The sequence below is a fragment of the Topomyia yanbarensis genome, chromosome 2 (genome assembly GCF_030247195.1).
Source record: "Topomyia yanbarensis strain Yona2022 chromosome 2, ASM3024719v1, whole genome shotgun sequence".
Taxonomy (NCBI): Eukaryota; Metazoa; Arthropoda; class Insecta; order Diptera; family Culicidae; genus Topomyia; species Topomyia yanbarensis.
Window position 1 is genome coordinate 193322862 of NC_080671.1, and position 16350 is coordinate 193339211.

The 16350-nt window shown below is 42.4% G+C and overlaps 1 protein-coding gene across 2 annotated transcripts in view; it reads right to left on the bottom strand.

Moving 5' to 3' along the window:
• The window catches only part of LOC131682533 (carcinine transporter), a 63123-nt gene that overhangs the window by 20522 nt on the left and 26251 nt on the right, over positions 1 to 16350 (bottom strand). For both annotated transcript variants that reach the window (XM_058964076.1, XM_058964075.1), the window contains exons 3-5: positions 15881 to 16054; positions 4753 to 5603; positions 4465 to 4684 (exon numbers count right to left, since the gene is read on the bottom strand). In XM_058964076.1, coding sequence (XP_058820059.1) covers positions 4465 to 4684; positions 4753 to 5603; positions 15881 to 16054 — 1245 coding nt within the window. The remainder of the gene's footprint in view (positions 1 to 4464; positions 4685 to 4752; positions 5604 to 15880; positions 16055 to 16350) is intronic.

The window sequence follows — 16350 nt, forward strand, 5'->3', positions numbered from 1 at the left end:
ATCACAATTTGCTATGTGATCGCACGCCACAACCTGTAACTCCGGAACCGGAAGTCGTATCGGGATGAAATTAAATAGCCATTTACGGGGACGCAACACCTTTCATTTGAGGCCAAGTTTAGTCGAATCGGTCTAGCCATCTCCGAGAAACCGATGTGACTGTTATTCTGAATTTAGATACTTCCGCCGGGGCTTCCGGAACCGAGGATGGTGGCCAATGTGGCCAAATAGACTTTGAATGGATGTTAGTGACCTAATACTACAAATCGAAGCAGTTGTGGTCATATTTTGGAAAAATTTTCACCTTTATACATTCATTGCAGAATTTATTAAAATCGACATTTTCTGCGTGTTCGTACTTATCACCCTGTAAATCCGGAACCGGAAGTCGGATCCATTAGAAATTCAATAGCAGCCTATGGGAATGTTGCACCTTTCATTTGAGACTAAGTTTGTCAAAATCGGTTCAGCCATCTCCGAGAAAAATGAGTGACATTTTTGGTCACATACACACACACATACACACACACATACATACATACACACATACATACACACACAGACATTTGCCGAACTCGACGAACTGAATCGAATGGTATATGTCACTCGGCCCTCCGGGCCTCCGTTAAAAAGTCGGTTTTCAGAGCAATTGCAATACCTTTCTATTGAGAAAGGCAAAAAGACGGTCAAAAGTCTTTCCTGAGTTTCACAGATGTTTTCATACTTTGATGTCTTCAGGAAAGTTTCCTAGGACTACATTCTACATCTTTAAGGATAAGCACCTTAATTTTTCTTAAGGTGCAAGTGTCAGTTAAAAAAAAAAATTTTGGCTCGGCCACCAAAAAAAATTTTTTGCGCGGAATCTTGTAGAACAATTTATTTTGAACAATTTTGATGAACATATCTGCCATCTATATATTTTTCCTTAAAAGATATGTACGTTGCACCTTAAAATCAGTTTTTCAACTCTCCCTTCTACAACTTAATTTTTTCTACATTCGTATATTCTATAAAGTTTTAGATATCGTCGAAACACATAACTTTTCTGAAGACTCCAATGATGTATGATATGTGTATCGGTTTATAAATCGATTTTTCTTTAAAAAATACTCTTTTTCATAACAAAATTTTTCAAAATTGTGAAACTTTGTGAACCAAAACTCAGCATGATTAGATTCGCCATGTTATGTAGTATATGTAAACGAAGTATAAGAATCCGGACTTTTAGGGTTTTTCAGTTTTCCTACATTTTTATACTGTATAATGTATGGATATTTCGCAGAATCTATAGAACGGGCGTTAGTAAATCAACACGTCATAATACAGAATACTAAACTCAATGCAAAATATATCATCTATTAACATCTATAATCTATTAACAACACAAAAACAAAATATATCATCTATTAACAACACCGGTTTGGTCCACCGAGTACGTGATCAAGTTTCCGAACAAGGCGATCGAAACCTGTACAGCGGATTCGGATCTGCAAAGAAGACAGCATTACAGATCTCAATTGTTCAGACTGCTCGGGAAAGCAACCACAGCGCGGGTGGAAAACGGTGGGAAAAACAACCGCCACTACCAATGCAACGGCAAAGCAGCAGATTCATTTGCGGCACCAGAGCGGTTATTGTGAAATTTGTCGGATCGAATATGTTGTATCGGCGAACCATCTAGTCGCGGAAGAGCGCTGTGTATTTGTGAGGAATGACTAATTCGCTTAGGATAAATAAACCAGTGACGGTGGTCTGGAATAGGCAGCTCTCAAGCAATTCCCGGGGTCACATGATGACGACGGCCAACATCATTAAGGTGAGTGCACCTCTTTTTACCTCCTTCTAAGAACCATATGTGTTTTGGGGCAATTTTGGGAAACGATTTGGGTACAGTCAACTTTAATTTTACAAAATAGTGTTAAGGAAGATACTTGGAGGAACTTCTTCCCAAGACTCCGCAACGGCGTTCATGTGGTGAGAATGCGTCCGACAATACATATTTCCTATTACTTGACTTTCACATGCAAATCACCTCATGGTGTTGAATATTCTCAACAAACACTATTCTCGTACCCAGGAAAGATTCCTACATGTCAATACTGTGATCAGCCGCTACACCACGGGAAACCTTACGCAGAGACTTCTAAGGAAATTCCACCTGATGCGACCAAAACCGGTATACAATCATCGTATGCTAAACCACAACCGGTTGGTAAACCAACGACAGCGGACCAAGCATTCACGCGAAAGCAGACGGACCGAATGACCCCTAAAGTGCGGCAGACAACGCACCTAATATTTCACCAGCAAGGAAGACGATCTCAATACGCAGCAGTAAGATGCGTCAACAAGACCCGACGAACACGTTGCAACAATTTTTTTTTCTATTTTACATATTGTAAAGACACAAAAGATCGCATTGAACCGTGTCAAATATATTAAAAATAAAAAAAATATCCAGAGGATTCGTAATGACACCGAAAGAGGGAAACGAGCTGCAAGAACCGCTCTCAACAAAGCAGTCAAGCTGAACAAGAAAGCCTGCATTGAAGAGCTTTGTCACAAAGCCAACGCGTATTCTCGAGGAGACACCGACAGAATAACTGAAACTGGATAACTGGAAACGACAAAAGCTGATGTTGCTTCCGATGCCGGGAAAACATGAAAATTTTTCGGCGTAGTCAATATATCCCTTGGTAATGTTAGATAGAGTAATTCTGAACCAGCTAGTACGCGGACCGTGAGAACGGCATGTCATGCAATTCGGCTTCCTTATAGGCAGGTCTACAGTGAATTCCATCCGAATGGTTGTGGGAGCTGTGGAGACAGCAGAGATAAGGATATCACTATTGTGTGGTGGTTACCTTAGACGTGAAGAATGCTTCAATAGTACTAGCTGGGAAGCAATCGCCCATTCGCTGTACAGCATGAGTAACTCTGCAGGATATTATAGAGCTACTTTCAGTACCGAATACTGATCTACGAGACAGACGAAGGAGAATCACAACTACGACTGACGTTCCTCGGGTCGACGCAGTGGAACGCAGTGTACGATGGAGCATTGAAGCTGAACCTTCTCAGAGATGTAACGATTTTCGGTTTCGCGGATGATGTGGTGTTCCAAGTAATCGGACAATCACTAGAAGAGGTGGAGACACTCGACACGGAGACGATTGCTCATCATAAAACAGAGTTGGTGATGACTAGCAGCCGAAAGACAGCAACAGACAAAAATCGCGGTCGGAGAATATATCATCGACTTGAACTTTCAAAGTAACGACGATTAGACTAAAGGGAAGGCTGTGAGAGGAACCACTGCTTTGCTTGAGGCGCCAGTGTACTGGGTACCACGAACCATCTGGAATCGCCGGACCGAAGCATGTGAACAGACTAGTTTAACCGTCAGGGACAAGATCAAGTTGGTCGAGTGAAGCGCCAGCGGTGGGTCATCGAGTTTTCAGCGAACCGGAAGCAGCGAACCAGAAGCTACGCTCCATGCGATATTGCCGAACCGATCTCGCCAAGTACTGGTTGGCCCTTTGAGTAGGATTTATGGACTATCCGAGTAGATAGCGACAAAACTGGGAGCTAAATGACTCACGCAACGGGCTTCGGTGTAGGGTGTAATTCCGCCGAGAAATAAATGGCTCATTGAGATGGCTCGCGAAAACAGGAACTAAATGGTTCACAGACACGGGAGCCAAATGGTTAACACAGAAGTTTACCACTGCGATTAGCCGAATAAGTGTTCGGAGGTAAACGGCTCTAATGTCTAATGTATCATTTTGTCTCCAGACCGAATCAGCCTCCTCACGATATAACGCTTCGATGTAGTCTCGTGGGACAAGAGGAAGGAAGAAGAAGAAGGACTGTTAGTAGTGGTTAGACACAAAAGTGAGTCCCGCCTAGCCCCAATGCACTTTTGCAGCTATTTAACCATACTATAAAACATACAGACATTTTAAGATATCGACAAACTGAATCTAGTGGTATAAGGCACTCGACACTCCGAGCCTTGCTTTAAATGTCGAATTTCAGAGTGATTGCATAGCCTTCCTTATATGAAAAAGGCAAAAATGAACTGATAATCTATACGTTTTATGAATGCGTACGACTATCAAATGAATTTCTCTGATGTGGCTACCTACTGAACAACCAGATGGGGGAAAATGCAAAGATTTTGAAGACGAACGCGGAACAGAGCCGAATTACTATCACATGTCACGATATGACACCACATTTAAGGTACCATTCATCAGACCGTCCAAATTTAGCAACCTTTTACAGACCCTGTTCGGCTGTTGATACCGAAATCTCGGTTCGTTTTTTTTGTAAATGTTTGAAAGGAAACTGATGTTGGTAATATGGCACAGTAATGCACTTTCAAGTTACTCCATAATACTTTTCCCAGCTTATTTTACTACAACATTTATATCAATCCCACATTTGAAACGAAGTACTTACCAAATAAGTGATGAACGGTATCACAATCAATCCCAGACCTCCAATATAACTGGAAGTTCCTATTCCTACTCCACGCACCTGTGTAGGATACAGCTCTCCGGCAAAGGGATAAATAATAAGAAATGACGCCGATATCATCGATTTTGAAAGAAGATACAGAATCAACGTTTCTGTTACAGCATCTTCGGGTAGTACCACTGTGGCAACGCAACTTATTCCTCTGAAATATAATAACATCATCAACCATCACATCATAATTATTATTACAGAAGCGTCGACGTGTATTACCCCAAGATCATCAGCATACACATTGGCCACCGTCGGCCCCAGCGATCCATAGCGATCCAACATATCACATAGCTAGGAATCTCCACCAGTGACGATAGAAAAAAGCTCAAATACTGATTCTCTCCCAGCGAAGGGCCGTAATAGCTTAACCCTAGATAAACTGTCTCGTTGACGAACCAATTCAACGTGATCAGTATTGTTTTCAGTCTCATGTTTGGCGTCCGGCAAAGATCAAACGCCCCGATCGAAACTTCCTCCTTTTTAACGGTCCTACTTTTCTCCATCAAAACCCGTTCCTCGAGTTTGTTCTTAAATGCAGCCGGAAACTGTTTGCCATTGACTTTCGCCATTTTTTCAAGAATTTTCAACGCTTCCTCCAGTTTTCCCTTCATAAGCAGCCACCTAGGCGACTCCGGCATTACGATCAAATACAAAAAATATACCAGGAACGGAACCGAAGTGCACAGAGTCAATTGTACCCAATCCCTAATCAGGTATGTGACCCCGGACAGCATCATCAGGCCAAAGGTATAGAACGTGCAGGTCATCACAGTGACGAACGACCGATAACCCGGTCCTACCAACTCCAGTGCTATGATAAATGGGATTTGATAAACTGCAGGGATTGTGAGACCCACGATAACTCGGCTGAATGCCCACATGCCAAAATCTGTGCTGGCGGCGGTGATAAAACTTCCCAACAGTAGGGTAGCCAGGCAAGAGAAGTACGATATCCGTCGACCGGCGCGATCGTTGAGCAGTCCGAAAAGGTACACTCCCACGGGTCCACCCGTGTTGAGTGCAACCAATCCCAAGGTGGGGTAGATGTCGTACTCGCACACAAGATCAAACTGGAAGTGGAAGATAGAAAATATTAGTATTTATTCGGCATAAATTTATTTTTCGTCCTAACTTATTCTAACTGGTGGGTGTGGTAAAATGGGACAGTAAGCTCGAGAATAAAGCATCACCAAAAGCAAAAACAAGCCCACAAATCGTGAAGAAGCTCATTTAATCACAAATATGTGATATTTTATTCATGATAGTACATTCAAGAATAAAATATCACGAGACGGCGTTTTTCCTCTCTCAACATTATTCATAAATGAACGACATTCCGTAGCACAGTGGCCGTTGAGCTCACACATCGAGTCATGTCAAATAAACGAATGGGAAAAATCACCATTGTTCAACAGTTATTCGAATAAATTAGGAAAAATGCATCAAGAGATTTGTTTTCAATTCGGTTATTCGACATGCGTAGGTGAAGTGTTATCGGAGCCCTTGATTTGTTATATTTACAGCGAATAAATAAAAAAGAATAGTAACAGGGTGATTGGATTTAGCGTGCGACATGTTGGCAGTGCGCATTGTCCAATAGCGCCTTCGCGGTTCTTCAGTAGTCATCAATGCGTTAGTTTTGTGGTCGGTTGTAGTGTACAGAATCTGATGACAGGAGTTAAATGAAATATCCGGCAATTCAGATGCTGTCAGCCGGAAGCTTAGCTTGGCTGATCGACTATTCAGCCACTGCGAGGGCTGCCCTGAAGTCGGCGACCTCTTCCAAACACTCTGCTGCGAATAACTTTAGTGTCTACTTCGGCATTCGCACCACATGTCCAACCCAATGTAGTATGTCATGTTTTATCAGCCTTCCAATATTAACATATGTTACACATTCTTCTCCCAAACACACTGGACACTCCATAGCCTGCTTCCTTTAATGCTTATGGCCATACAGAGACTGGGACAGACAGGAAGCATCAGTGATTTGTATAGAGAACGTTCTGTGCGCGTCTGTAGGCTACAGGCATTTACCTCACTACGTAAAATAACAGAAAGTCCTCTTCGGAGCCTCAACACGCCTTTTTGCTACGCGGCTAACATCGTTTTCACATGTCACTAGTGTGCCGAGATATATGAATTCGTCGACGAACTGGTACTCATCGGTTTGCTCCTCGGAACCAACACCGTTCGGACTGCCTCGTTCTCCACCAGCTACCACGTACTTTGTCTTGTCATAATTTATAGTCAGTCCGATTCTCGCAGGCAAAAATATCTCTTCCGCTGCTCCGAGATCAATGTCAATGATAGCGATGTCGTCAGCGAAGCCTTCGAGCGCTTTATTCAACAATATATTAGAGAGTGCATCATGCTACTTCAATCCATCTAATGTTACAAACGAGTCGGATGTCTCTTCGTTAAGCATGATTTTAATCCATCCAGCGTCCTATGAATCAGCTTAATCACTTTTGTCAAAAAGCATGTTTAAGCATCATCTGCCACAGTTCGTTTCGTTTCACTGAATCGTACGGCGCATACAAATTCACAAACGGGTGGTGAGTCCGCAAGTTGTATTCCCGAAATTTATCCAGAATTTGTCGCAAGGTCCGCCGTTGATCGTTTTTTTTTTTTGAGAACCACTTTTGTATGTACATGGGGCTCATGAAGGCGTTATTGAGGATCGTTGTACCTCGATAGTTATTACACTCGAGTTTTTTGCCAGTTACCCATTTAAAACCGTTGGTTAGAGCAGTGTCTGCCATCTTTGTTCAACGCATTGAGTCAGATGGTAGCGCAACAATAGGGAGACTCGATTCGAGTTTTCGTTGCGCTCAAACACGAGAATTTCACTGTTTTCAGCGCATTTGTGTTATTATATTGGTTCTTAACAACGAAGCAAAGCTGTTGATGTCAATTTTTTTGCATTCCATTGATTGTAGGCCAAGAAATTAATGAATTAGTGAGGCACCTTGCTTAGTATGGTGAAAATAGGCACTTTACCCTAGTACATATTCATTATATATTCTTCAATATTTTCTACGTCGTGTACCATTACAATTATAACTAATAACGGTGTCTTAACTTCTTGACACACTGTCTAATATCATTAAGAATATACACCCATTTTTCGTTCTAAAGCTGGTAATAGAAAACAGTCTCTACAAATAGTCACAATTTATTTAAAAATTTCATGACATGTAAATGCAAAATAACGTATAGAACAGTAGTAAATAATTCGGTCAGCTTTTCGAGTAAGTTACCCCAGTATGCTGTTAGTATTTCCTCTCAGTGTGATAGGCCCACAATAGCAAATTACGCTTATAAGATCCGGCGTTAGCTACTTGCTTGTATTGACCGATTAGTATTGCTGCTAGTACTCGAGAAAAAGTGGACTAATTGATTGCGTGACAGTAAATGATTAAACCAATGGTCCTCACCAAGTGGTCACTAGAGTGACAGGAAAAAATGACATCTATCGGCTGGTCGATTCCTAGTCTTGCCAGGAGTACGTGCTCCAAATTTGAAGCGAATCGGGCAAGTCTAGCTACCGGACCAACGTGCCTGAGGTTTGTATAGGATTTTTCGACAATTGACATGGAGAAAACTCATTAGCTCGCATTTTCGTCGCTAGGTGGCACTGTATGCATCGTATTATCACTGTAAGTGAAAATAAGAAAGATAATTGTTGAGCAATTGTCTACAACTTTGCCGAAGAGAAAAGTTCTAGTGAATCCGGCTTCGTTAAAATAAGTTATTAAACTTTTAACCGAGTGATGTCTGAATCTGTTTTACATGGGACCTAGCAGTGCATGGTTGTGTATCAGTACTCGATTCGCACAAACCAAACATTTTTGTGAAATAATCGCTAGGTTTAGCTCAATAATATTGCGTTGCGTAAGCACGGTTTAATTCGTAGATTGCAGACTGAAGACTCTCACTTCCAGCCAGACTACTTGAGGAGCATTGTTTGGGAATAACAATTGATCCAGTCCAAGCGAGTCACGACCATCTTTACCGTAGCTTGGGGTATGAGAAAGGAAGTGTTGATGTGGTACTTACTTAACGGAAGGCACCGACTCAGTGACACTCCCATAAGTACCACGGATTGGGTAGTGGGTGTGTTGTTAGTCAGGATTCGCCTCAAGCAAGCGATGCGACTGAGAATTTATTTTCGTGCATAAGAAGTTTGAATAGTTTATTGACTAGGATACGTAAATGTTCGCGATGCGAAGGTGTTTTACCTCTGGATAACCGTTTATCGAGAGTTTGTTTCATCGAAAATAACTTGAACTCCGGACAGCCGGCTGCCGGGAGTGTTGTCGACAATATAAAATGGACCATAAATTATTGATTTAATTTAATTGATTCGTTGGCTTAAAAGTGAGCCAATGAATATGACAATAAAACGTATGTTCTTCGTGCTGATATAACTGCTGCGAATTGGTAGCTGGCTTGATTCTTCTCGAGAAACTATCCCATTCCTATTCAATTTTTTTTTTCACTCAGACAATACCATGCGTATTCCTCACGCACATTAAATGCCCAGTGGAGTAGTACCCTATTTGATCAAATAAACACTAAACAAACAAATAAATTAGTTTGCTCAGTCCTAAGAGATGTCAGCTAGATTGGCATCAACCGGCGGATACGTGTTCCTTTGTAATGCCATCAAATCAAAGAACATGCAATTCTGAATATAATGAATAATAATAATATAATTATTTTCAATAAAACAAGATCCAAAAAATTAGTTGAATAACCAAGGTAGTTCATTTTCGAAGATAGCACTGTTGATGAATCACCTTACAAAATAGGTGATAAGGGACGCGGACGAAAATAGCTGACCACCGCCCTAGGTTTAGCTCAATAATATTCATTCATTTATTTAGTTCAACGTCAATTTCATAATAACACTGAATCAACAATTTTCCTCCACAATACTCGATTTGTAGCTGCAGCTCTCCAACGTCGGTTACGTCCAACACTCGCCAAATCACGTTCCATCTGGTCCACCCATCGTGCTCTCTGCGCTCCTCGCCTTCTTGTGCCAACCGGATCATTAGCGAACACCATCTTTGCAGGATTGTTGTCCGGTATTCTTGCAACATGCCCTGCCCACCGTAACCTTCCAGCTTTGGCCGCCTGGGATACTGGGTTCGCCATAGAGTGCAACGAGCTCGTGGTTCATCCTTCGCCGCCACACACCGTTCTCCTGCACACCGCCGAAGATCGTCCTTAGCACCCGTCGTTCGAAAACTCCTAGCGCTTGCAGGTCCTCCTCGAGCATGGTCCAAGTCTGGTGCCCGTAGAGAACCACCGGTCTTATAAGCGTTTTGTGCATTTGGTGCAGGGGTGAATCTTTCTTGACCGCAGTTTCTTCTGGAGCCCATAGTAGGTCAGACTTCCACTAATGATGCGTCTTCGAATTTCACGGCTCACGTTATTATCAGCCGTTAATAAGGATCCTAGGTAGACGAAATCCTCCACTACCTCGAAGGTATCCCCGTCAATCGTAACGCTGTTTCCTAGCCGGATCCCTACCAGCATATACTTTGTTTGGGACGCATTTACCACCAGCTCGACCTTCGCTGCTTCGCGTTTCAGGCGGATGTACAGGTCTGTCACCGTTCCAAATGTTCGGGCGATAATGTCCATGTCATCCGCGAAGCATACAAATTGGCCGGATTTCGTGAAGATCGGCTCCGGCTATTGAGCCCTGTTCGTCGCATCACACCTTCCAGAGCGATGTTGAATAGTAGACACAAGAGTCCATCACCTTGTCTCAGTCCCCGTCGAGATTCGAATGGACTGGAAAGTTCACCCGAAATCCTTAAGCTGTTTTGTACACCGTCCACCGTCAGTCGAGTCAGCTTTCCGGGAAAGCTGTTTTCGTCCATGATTTTCCATAGCTCTACGCGATCGATACTGTCGTATGCCGCCTTGAAGTCGATGAACAGTTGATGCGTTGGGACCTGGTATTCACGGCATTTCTGGAGGATTTGTCGTACGGTGAAGATCTGGTCCGTTGTCGACCGGCCATCGATGAAGCCGGCTTGATAACTTCCCACGAACTCATTTACTTTAGGTGATATACGACGGAAGATGATCTGGGATAGCACTTTGTAGGCGGCATTCAAAATGGTGATCGCTCGGAAGTTCTCACACTCCAAATGGTCGCCTTTCTTGTGAATGGGGCAGATCACTCCTTCTTTCCACTCCTCCGGTAGCTGTTCGGTTTCCCAGATCCTGACTACTAACCTGTGCAGACAAGTGGCCAACTTTTCCGGGCCCAACTTGATGAGTTCTGCTACGATACCATCTTTGCCAGCTACTTTATTGTTCTTGTAGCTCAATAATATGTTCAGATGAGTTATAGTCATACGTGTCATGCGTTGGATAGAACATTTTAGTTCCACATTATACTGCATAGAGTTCGCCAAGAGAGTAGGTGCCCTCCACAAAGTTGTAAAACAAGCATTTTGCAATAATTCTTCCGAACATTTCGATATTCTATATCTCTTCTATGAAAAGTTAGTGTTTGCGCCAAATTCTTTAAATTTTCTGAATTCAACCTAAATGTATTTTGTCCTAATTCTTGAGTGTATTTTTAAATCGTATGTTTTGAGTCACCCTAATCTAAATGTAAAGTATCATTGTGTATCCTAGTAATGTAAGCAAAATCAGTACTAATAAAGAATCCAACGGGAAGCAAGCAAAAGGCAACAACCGCGAAACCGGCAGATTAGTTCGATACCGAAATAGTGTATATATCTTTCTCTCCGAAGACCCGTGATCCCGCTATCAGTTTCTCGATCCATGTAGCTTATAGAGTGGTGAAGGTGCTGTAAAATCCGCGAAAAGTGTTGACACCTGTGTAAATACTTTGTTGCCCAAGTGAACCATAGCTCTGATTCGCTGCAAGCTATAGGCACTAAGAAAAACCTTTGGGAAACCGGCAATATTAAGATCCAGCGCGATCATTTGGTCCTTCGAGCCGGATGCCAAGGATATCCTGAGTCAGAGTTGTGAGTGTGTATTTGGCGTATCAATCGATAAACAGATTGATTGTTACACTGCATTGCTTTGGGACAAAACTGAACGGTGCTCCTATGATAAAAGACGGCATCTTTCTGTGCAACAAGTACGTGTGATAGTTGAACAGCAACGTTCCCTAGTGCGAAGCGGCAAAGTGTAGAAGATAACGCAAATTATCTGTGTGTGATGTGCTCCAGTCGATTAGGCAGTAAAACGTGCTAGTGTTGAGATGATTCATGAGATATAATTGCGGTGAGTGAATGCACGTTTGGATAAATCGCGAAGCAAGTGGTCAAAATATAATCTTCCGTTCATGAAAGCCAGTTGAATCATCGGTGAGGTTTGTGACAAGTGTTGCATCTGCGTCGTGTTTGTTTTTCGACCCAGTACTTAATCAGAATGTCCAAAGGCGAGAAAATTGTAGTCGGAAGAGTTATACAACGCAAAGGTTGTTATGTCACGTGTGAGTTGGTGGAGAAATTTATCAACGAGTACGTAGATGATCGAGACCAGGTCCAGATCTCAGTGCGCATCGATGTTCTGGACCGCGCATATCAAAATTTCTTGGAGGCTCAGGCCGAAATAGAGAAAAATGAAAAACAAGAATCGTTGGACGCCCGCTTCATGGAACGTATAGATTTCGAAGAACGATATTGTGTTGCCAAAGCGTTTCTTCTGTCGAAACGTTCTGTTGATGCTCATGAGTTAGCACTCAACAGTTCTGCAAATTCCAATACCGTACCACCTGCTGCAAATCATCACTTACGTCTACCGAAGATTGATCTCCCAAAATTTAATGGTGACTTTTCCCGTTGGATGACCTACCGAGACACGTTCCAATCGATGATACACGTTAATGCTGAGATTCCCGCAGTTGTCAAGCTCCAGTACTTACTGCAATCATTAGAAGGAGAAGCTAAAAAGCCATTCGAGAGCACTGATGTTATAGCCGATAACTATGGTATAGCTTGGGAGACGCTCCTGAGAAGATACGACAATCGCAGATTGTTAAAGCGCCAACTGTTTCGCGCTTTGTACGATCTTCCCTCCTTGCATTCGGAGTCTGCACAAGACCTGCATACATTGGCTGATGACTTTCATCGACATGTCAAGGCACTTGCTAAGCTAGGCGAACCCGTTAATCAGTGGGACACTCCACTCACTAGCATTTTGTCCTACAAACTGGATTCCACAACCCTGCAGTGTTTTGAAGAGAAAATGTGCAATAAAGAAAAGGTGACGTATGAAGAGCTCGTAGAATTCTTATACCAACGAGTCCGAATTTTGGAATCTGTCGCTTCAGATATGCACCACCGTATTCAGTCCTGTTCAACGGGGGCTGGCAAAGTGCAAATTTCAAAAATGGCTTCAAATGCTGCTGTTTCCATCCAACCAGCTCTTGTAAGTGGTCAAGACACGCAGAATAATGATGTAGGATGTGTCGTCTGCTCCGAACGACATTCTATCTACCAATGCTCAGCGTTTTATCAAATGCCCGTTGCTCAGCGTTGCGAATTGGTGTCCACACGAAGACTATGCTGGAACTGTCTGTCTCCGGGACATATAAGCAGAAGGTGTAATTCCAAGTTTTCTTGTCGCCATTGTAACGAAAGGCACCACTCACTGCTCCATACTTCCGATACCGACCTCGTTGCTTCTGTTGAAGGATCATCTGAGATACACCCTCAACCATCCACATCCTCTGGACTGAGCAGCGTGGATCCCCGCAGAAACGGTTGCATTTTCCTAGAAACTGTTACCCTTCACGTTGTTGATCATTTCGGAAAGGTACATATCGCACGGGCTCTGCTGGACTCAGGATCAACATCGAACTTTATGTCCTACAGCCTAGCAGACCGACTGGGACCAAGCTCCCCTATAGAAATTGCTGTTGCAGGAGTTGGGCATGTAATTAATATCAACCGACAGCTTACCGCAACAATAAAAGCCGTTTCATTGCCGTTCTCCACGACACTCAATTTTTTGCTTGTTGCACAACCAAGTTTGAAGTTGCCCAGCGTTCCGGTAGACGTCGCAGCATGGAAGATTCCAGAAGTAACATTAGCAGACCCGCAATTCCATACACCTGGTGGAATCGATCTCATAATTGGTGGTGAACTATACCAGAGTTTGCACACAGGACGGAGACTGTCCTTAGGAGACGGTCTTCCAATGCTCGTCGAAACTTTGCTTGGATGGACTGTTTCTGGAGGAATGAACAACGCAGTCGCTGAAAATAATCCAGTATGTTTAGTATCTGCGACGAACACTTCTATGCAAATATCTCTCCAGGAATATGATACGATTGCTAACACCGATACTGCTCGTACTGTCGTACCACTATTCGTTCCGTTATGCTCCACCACCACTGCGTACGTTCCGCCTCTTTCGTGTCATCCACATACCGTTAGGTCGAAGGTTAAAGAGTATCGAATACCACACAGTGTCCTTTGCAACCACGAAATGCTTTTCAATCGTCCTCACCGAGAAAATGTCATAACCTACTATTCACCAATGGAATCGCCTCCAAGTCTTCGATACAACAATTTCTCTGAAAGCACCCTCCAACACCCCATGTAGAGCAGCATTCCAACTGCTCGATGCTCAATAGGAAAGGAAAAAGCTATCAGCTGTACTACCGTTCCTGGTGCAACGATATAATCATCTACAACAGTATATATGTGGTTTTACTCGTTGCCAAGGAGGAATCGGTGATCGTCGAGATGATGAAGATTCGTTGAAACAACTGTTTCAAGGTGGCCGGAATGTTTGCGCCAAATTCTTTAAATTTTCTGAATTCAACCTAAATGTATTTTGTCCTAATTCTTGAATGTATTTTTAAATCGTATGTTTTGAGTCACCCTAATCTAAATGTAAAGTATCATTGTGTATCCTAGTAATGTAAGCAAAATCAGTACTAATAAAGAATCCAACGGGAAGCAAGCAAAAGGCAACAACCGCGAAACCGGCAGATTAGTTCGATACCGAAATAGTGTATATATCTTTCTCTCCGAAGACCCGTGATCCCGCTATCAGTTTCTCGATCCATGTAGCTTATAGAGTGGTGAAGGTGCTGTAAAATCCGCGAAAAGTGTTGACACCTGTGTAAATACTTTGTTGCCCAAGTGAACCATAGCTCTGATTCGCTGCAAGCTATAGGCACTAAGAAAAACCTTTGGGAAACCGGCAATATTAAGATCCAGCGCGATCAGTTAGTATTGGCGCCCCCTATGCGGTCACAGCTGGAACTAAAATTTTCTAACCAAAACATAACTCGTATTATGTACTATAATTCTTATGAACATACTATTGAGCTAAATCCAACCATAATTTCACAAAAATGATTAGTTCATGCGAATCGAGTTCTGATGCACAACCCTGCACTGCTAGGCCCCATGCAAAACTGAGTCAGACATCACTTCGTTAAAAGTTTAATAACTTCTTTTGACAAAGCCGGATTGACTAGCAGTCTTCGACAATGTTGTAGACAATTAAATTATCTTTCTAATTTTCACTTACGGTTATAATACAATGCATACAGTGCCACCTAGCGGTGAAAATGCGAGCTAGTGGGGTTTTTCCATGTAAATTGTCGAAAAATCTTATATAAACTTCAGATACGTTGGTCCGGTAGCTAGACATGTCCGATTTGCTTCAAATTTGGAGCTTGTACTCCTGGTGGGACAGTAAATCGACTCAGGGGTGGGCCGATCAAGTTTTCAAAAAATCATTATTTTCCTAGACAGTCTAGTGGTCACCCTAAGTGGGGTACAAATCGCTTGCACAAGAAACGACGAATACCAATAACATAAGCGTTGTGAATATATAAAACTCTCTAGGCCCAGTCAAGCTAACGTGTTAAATCCACGAAAAAATTAAAAATTTATTTTAGAAAAATGCTATTTCAATAGCATCTAGAAATAACCTACGTTGATGACCCAAATGATGCTACGTGATATCAAATTTGTGGAAAATCCTACTTTACACAAACCGAACATTCGTTCCAATTCTTTTTAAAGCTCATCTATGCTAGTGTTCGATTTTAATACGCTTTTGCTAATTTCTTATGCCGTAACTAGCTAAATGCAACAACGCTATGTTCCAGAAAGTATTGCACCACTAATCCCACTGCAATACCCGGCGTTTCATGCAGCATGTTGAAGTATCAGTTAACATTGACCCTTTCACCTTTTTCTAGTTTATAGCAAGAGCAGTCGCATTTCTGATAAATCCCTACAATAGAGTAAATAGATTACCCTTGAATTTAGCTAAGCCGATCAAGGTATGGGAAAATACGAGCTGTACTCACATCAATCACTATCGATGACTTCACCTCGGTGGTATTATATTCCCAGCCATCGCGGCAATGCTCGACTGGCCACGTGCTATTAGGAATAACCACCGCATGATCATTGCTGGCAAAGATTTCGTTCCAGTCCACTGCATACCGGGTGCACTTACTGAATTCTTCGACGCCATCATGCTGAAAAAAATGTGAATAAAATTAGTGAAATTTCATCAGATCGTTTTTTTATGTTTTACACATTTAGCCTCAACTGTAATCAAATTCATTTGTTATTCCTAGCTCAGATTTGTTTCGTACTTGGTGTCACTCTCTTTTCTACTAAAAGAAGTGATTGTTGTTAGTTCGAGAATACTATTGTTATTTTCGTTTACCGACACTCACGAGGCGGCAAGCGCGCAATTGAACCTGTTCTCGGCAACTTGCTAAGAATCCAAATAGCCGGTGTGGAATATATACAAGCATGAACGAAATAG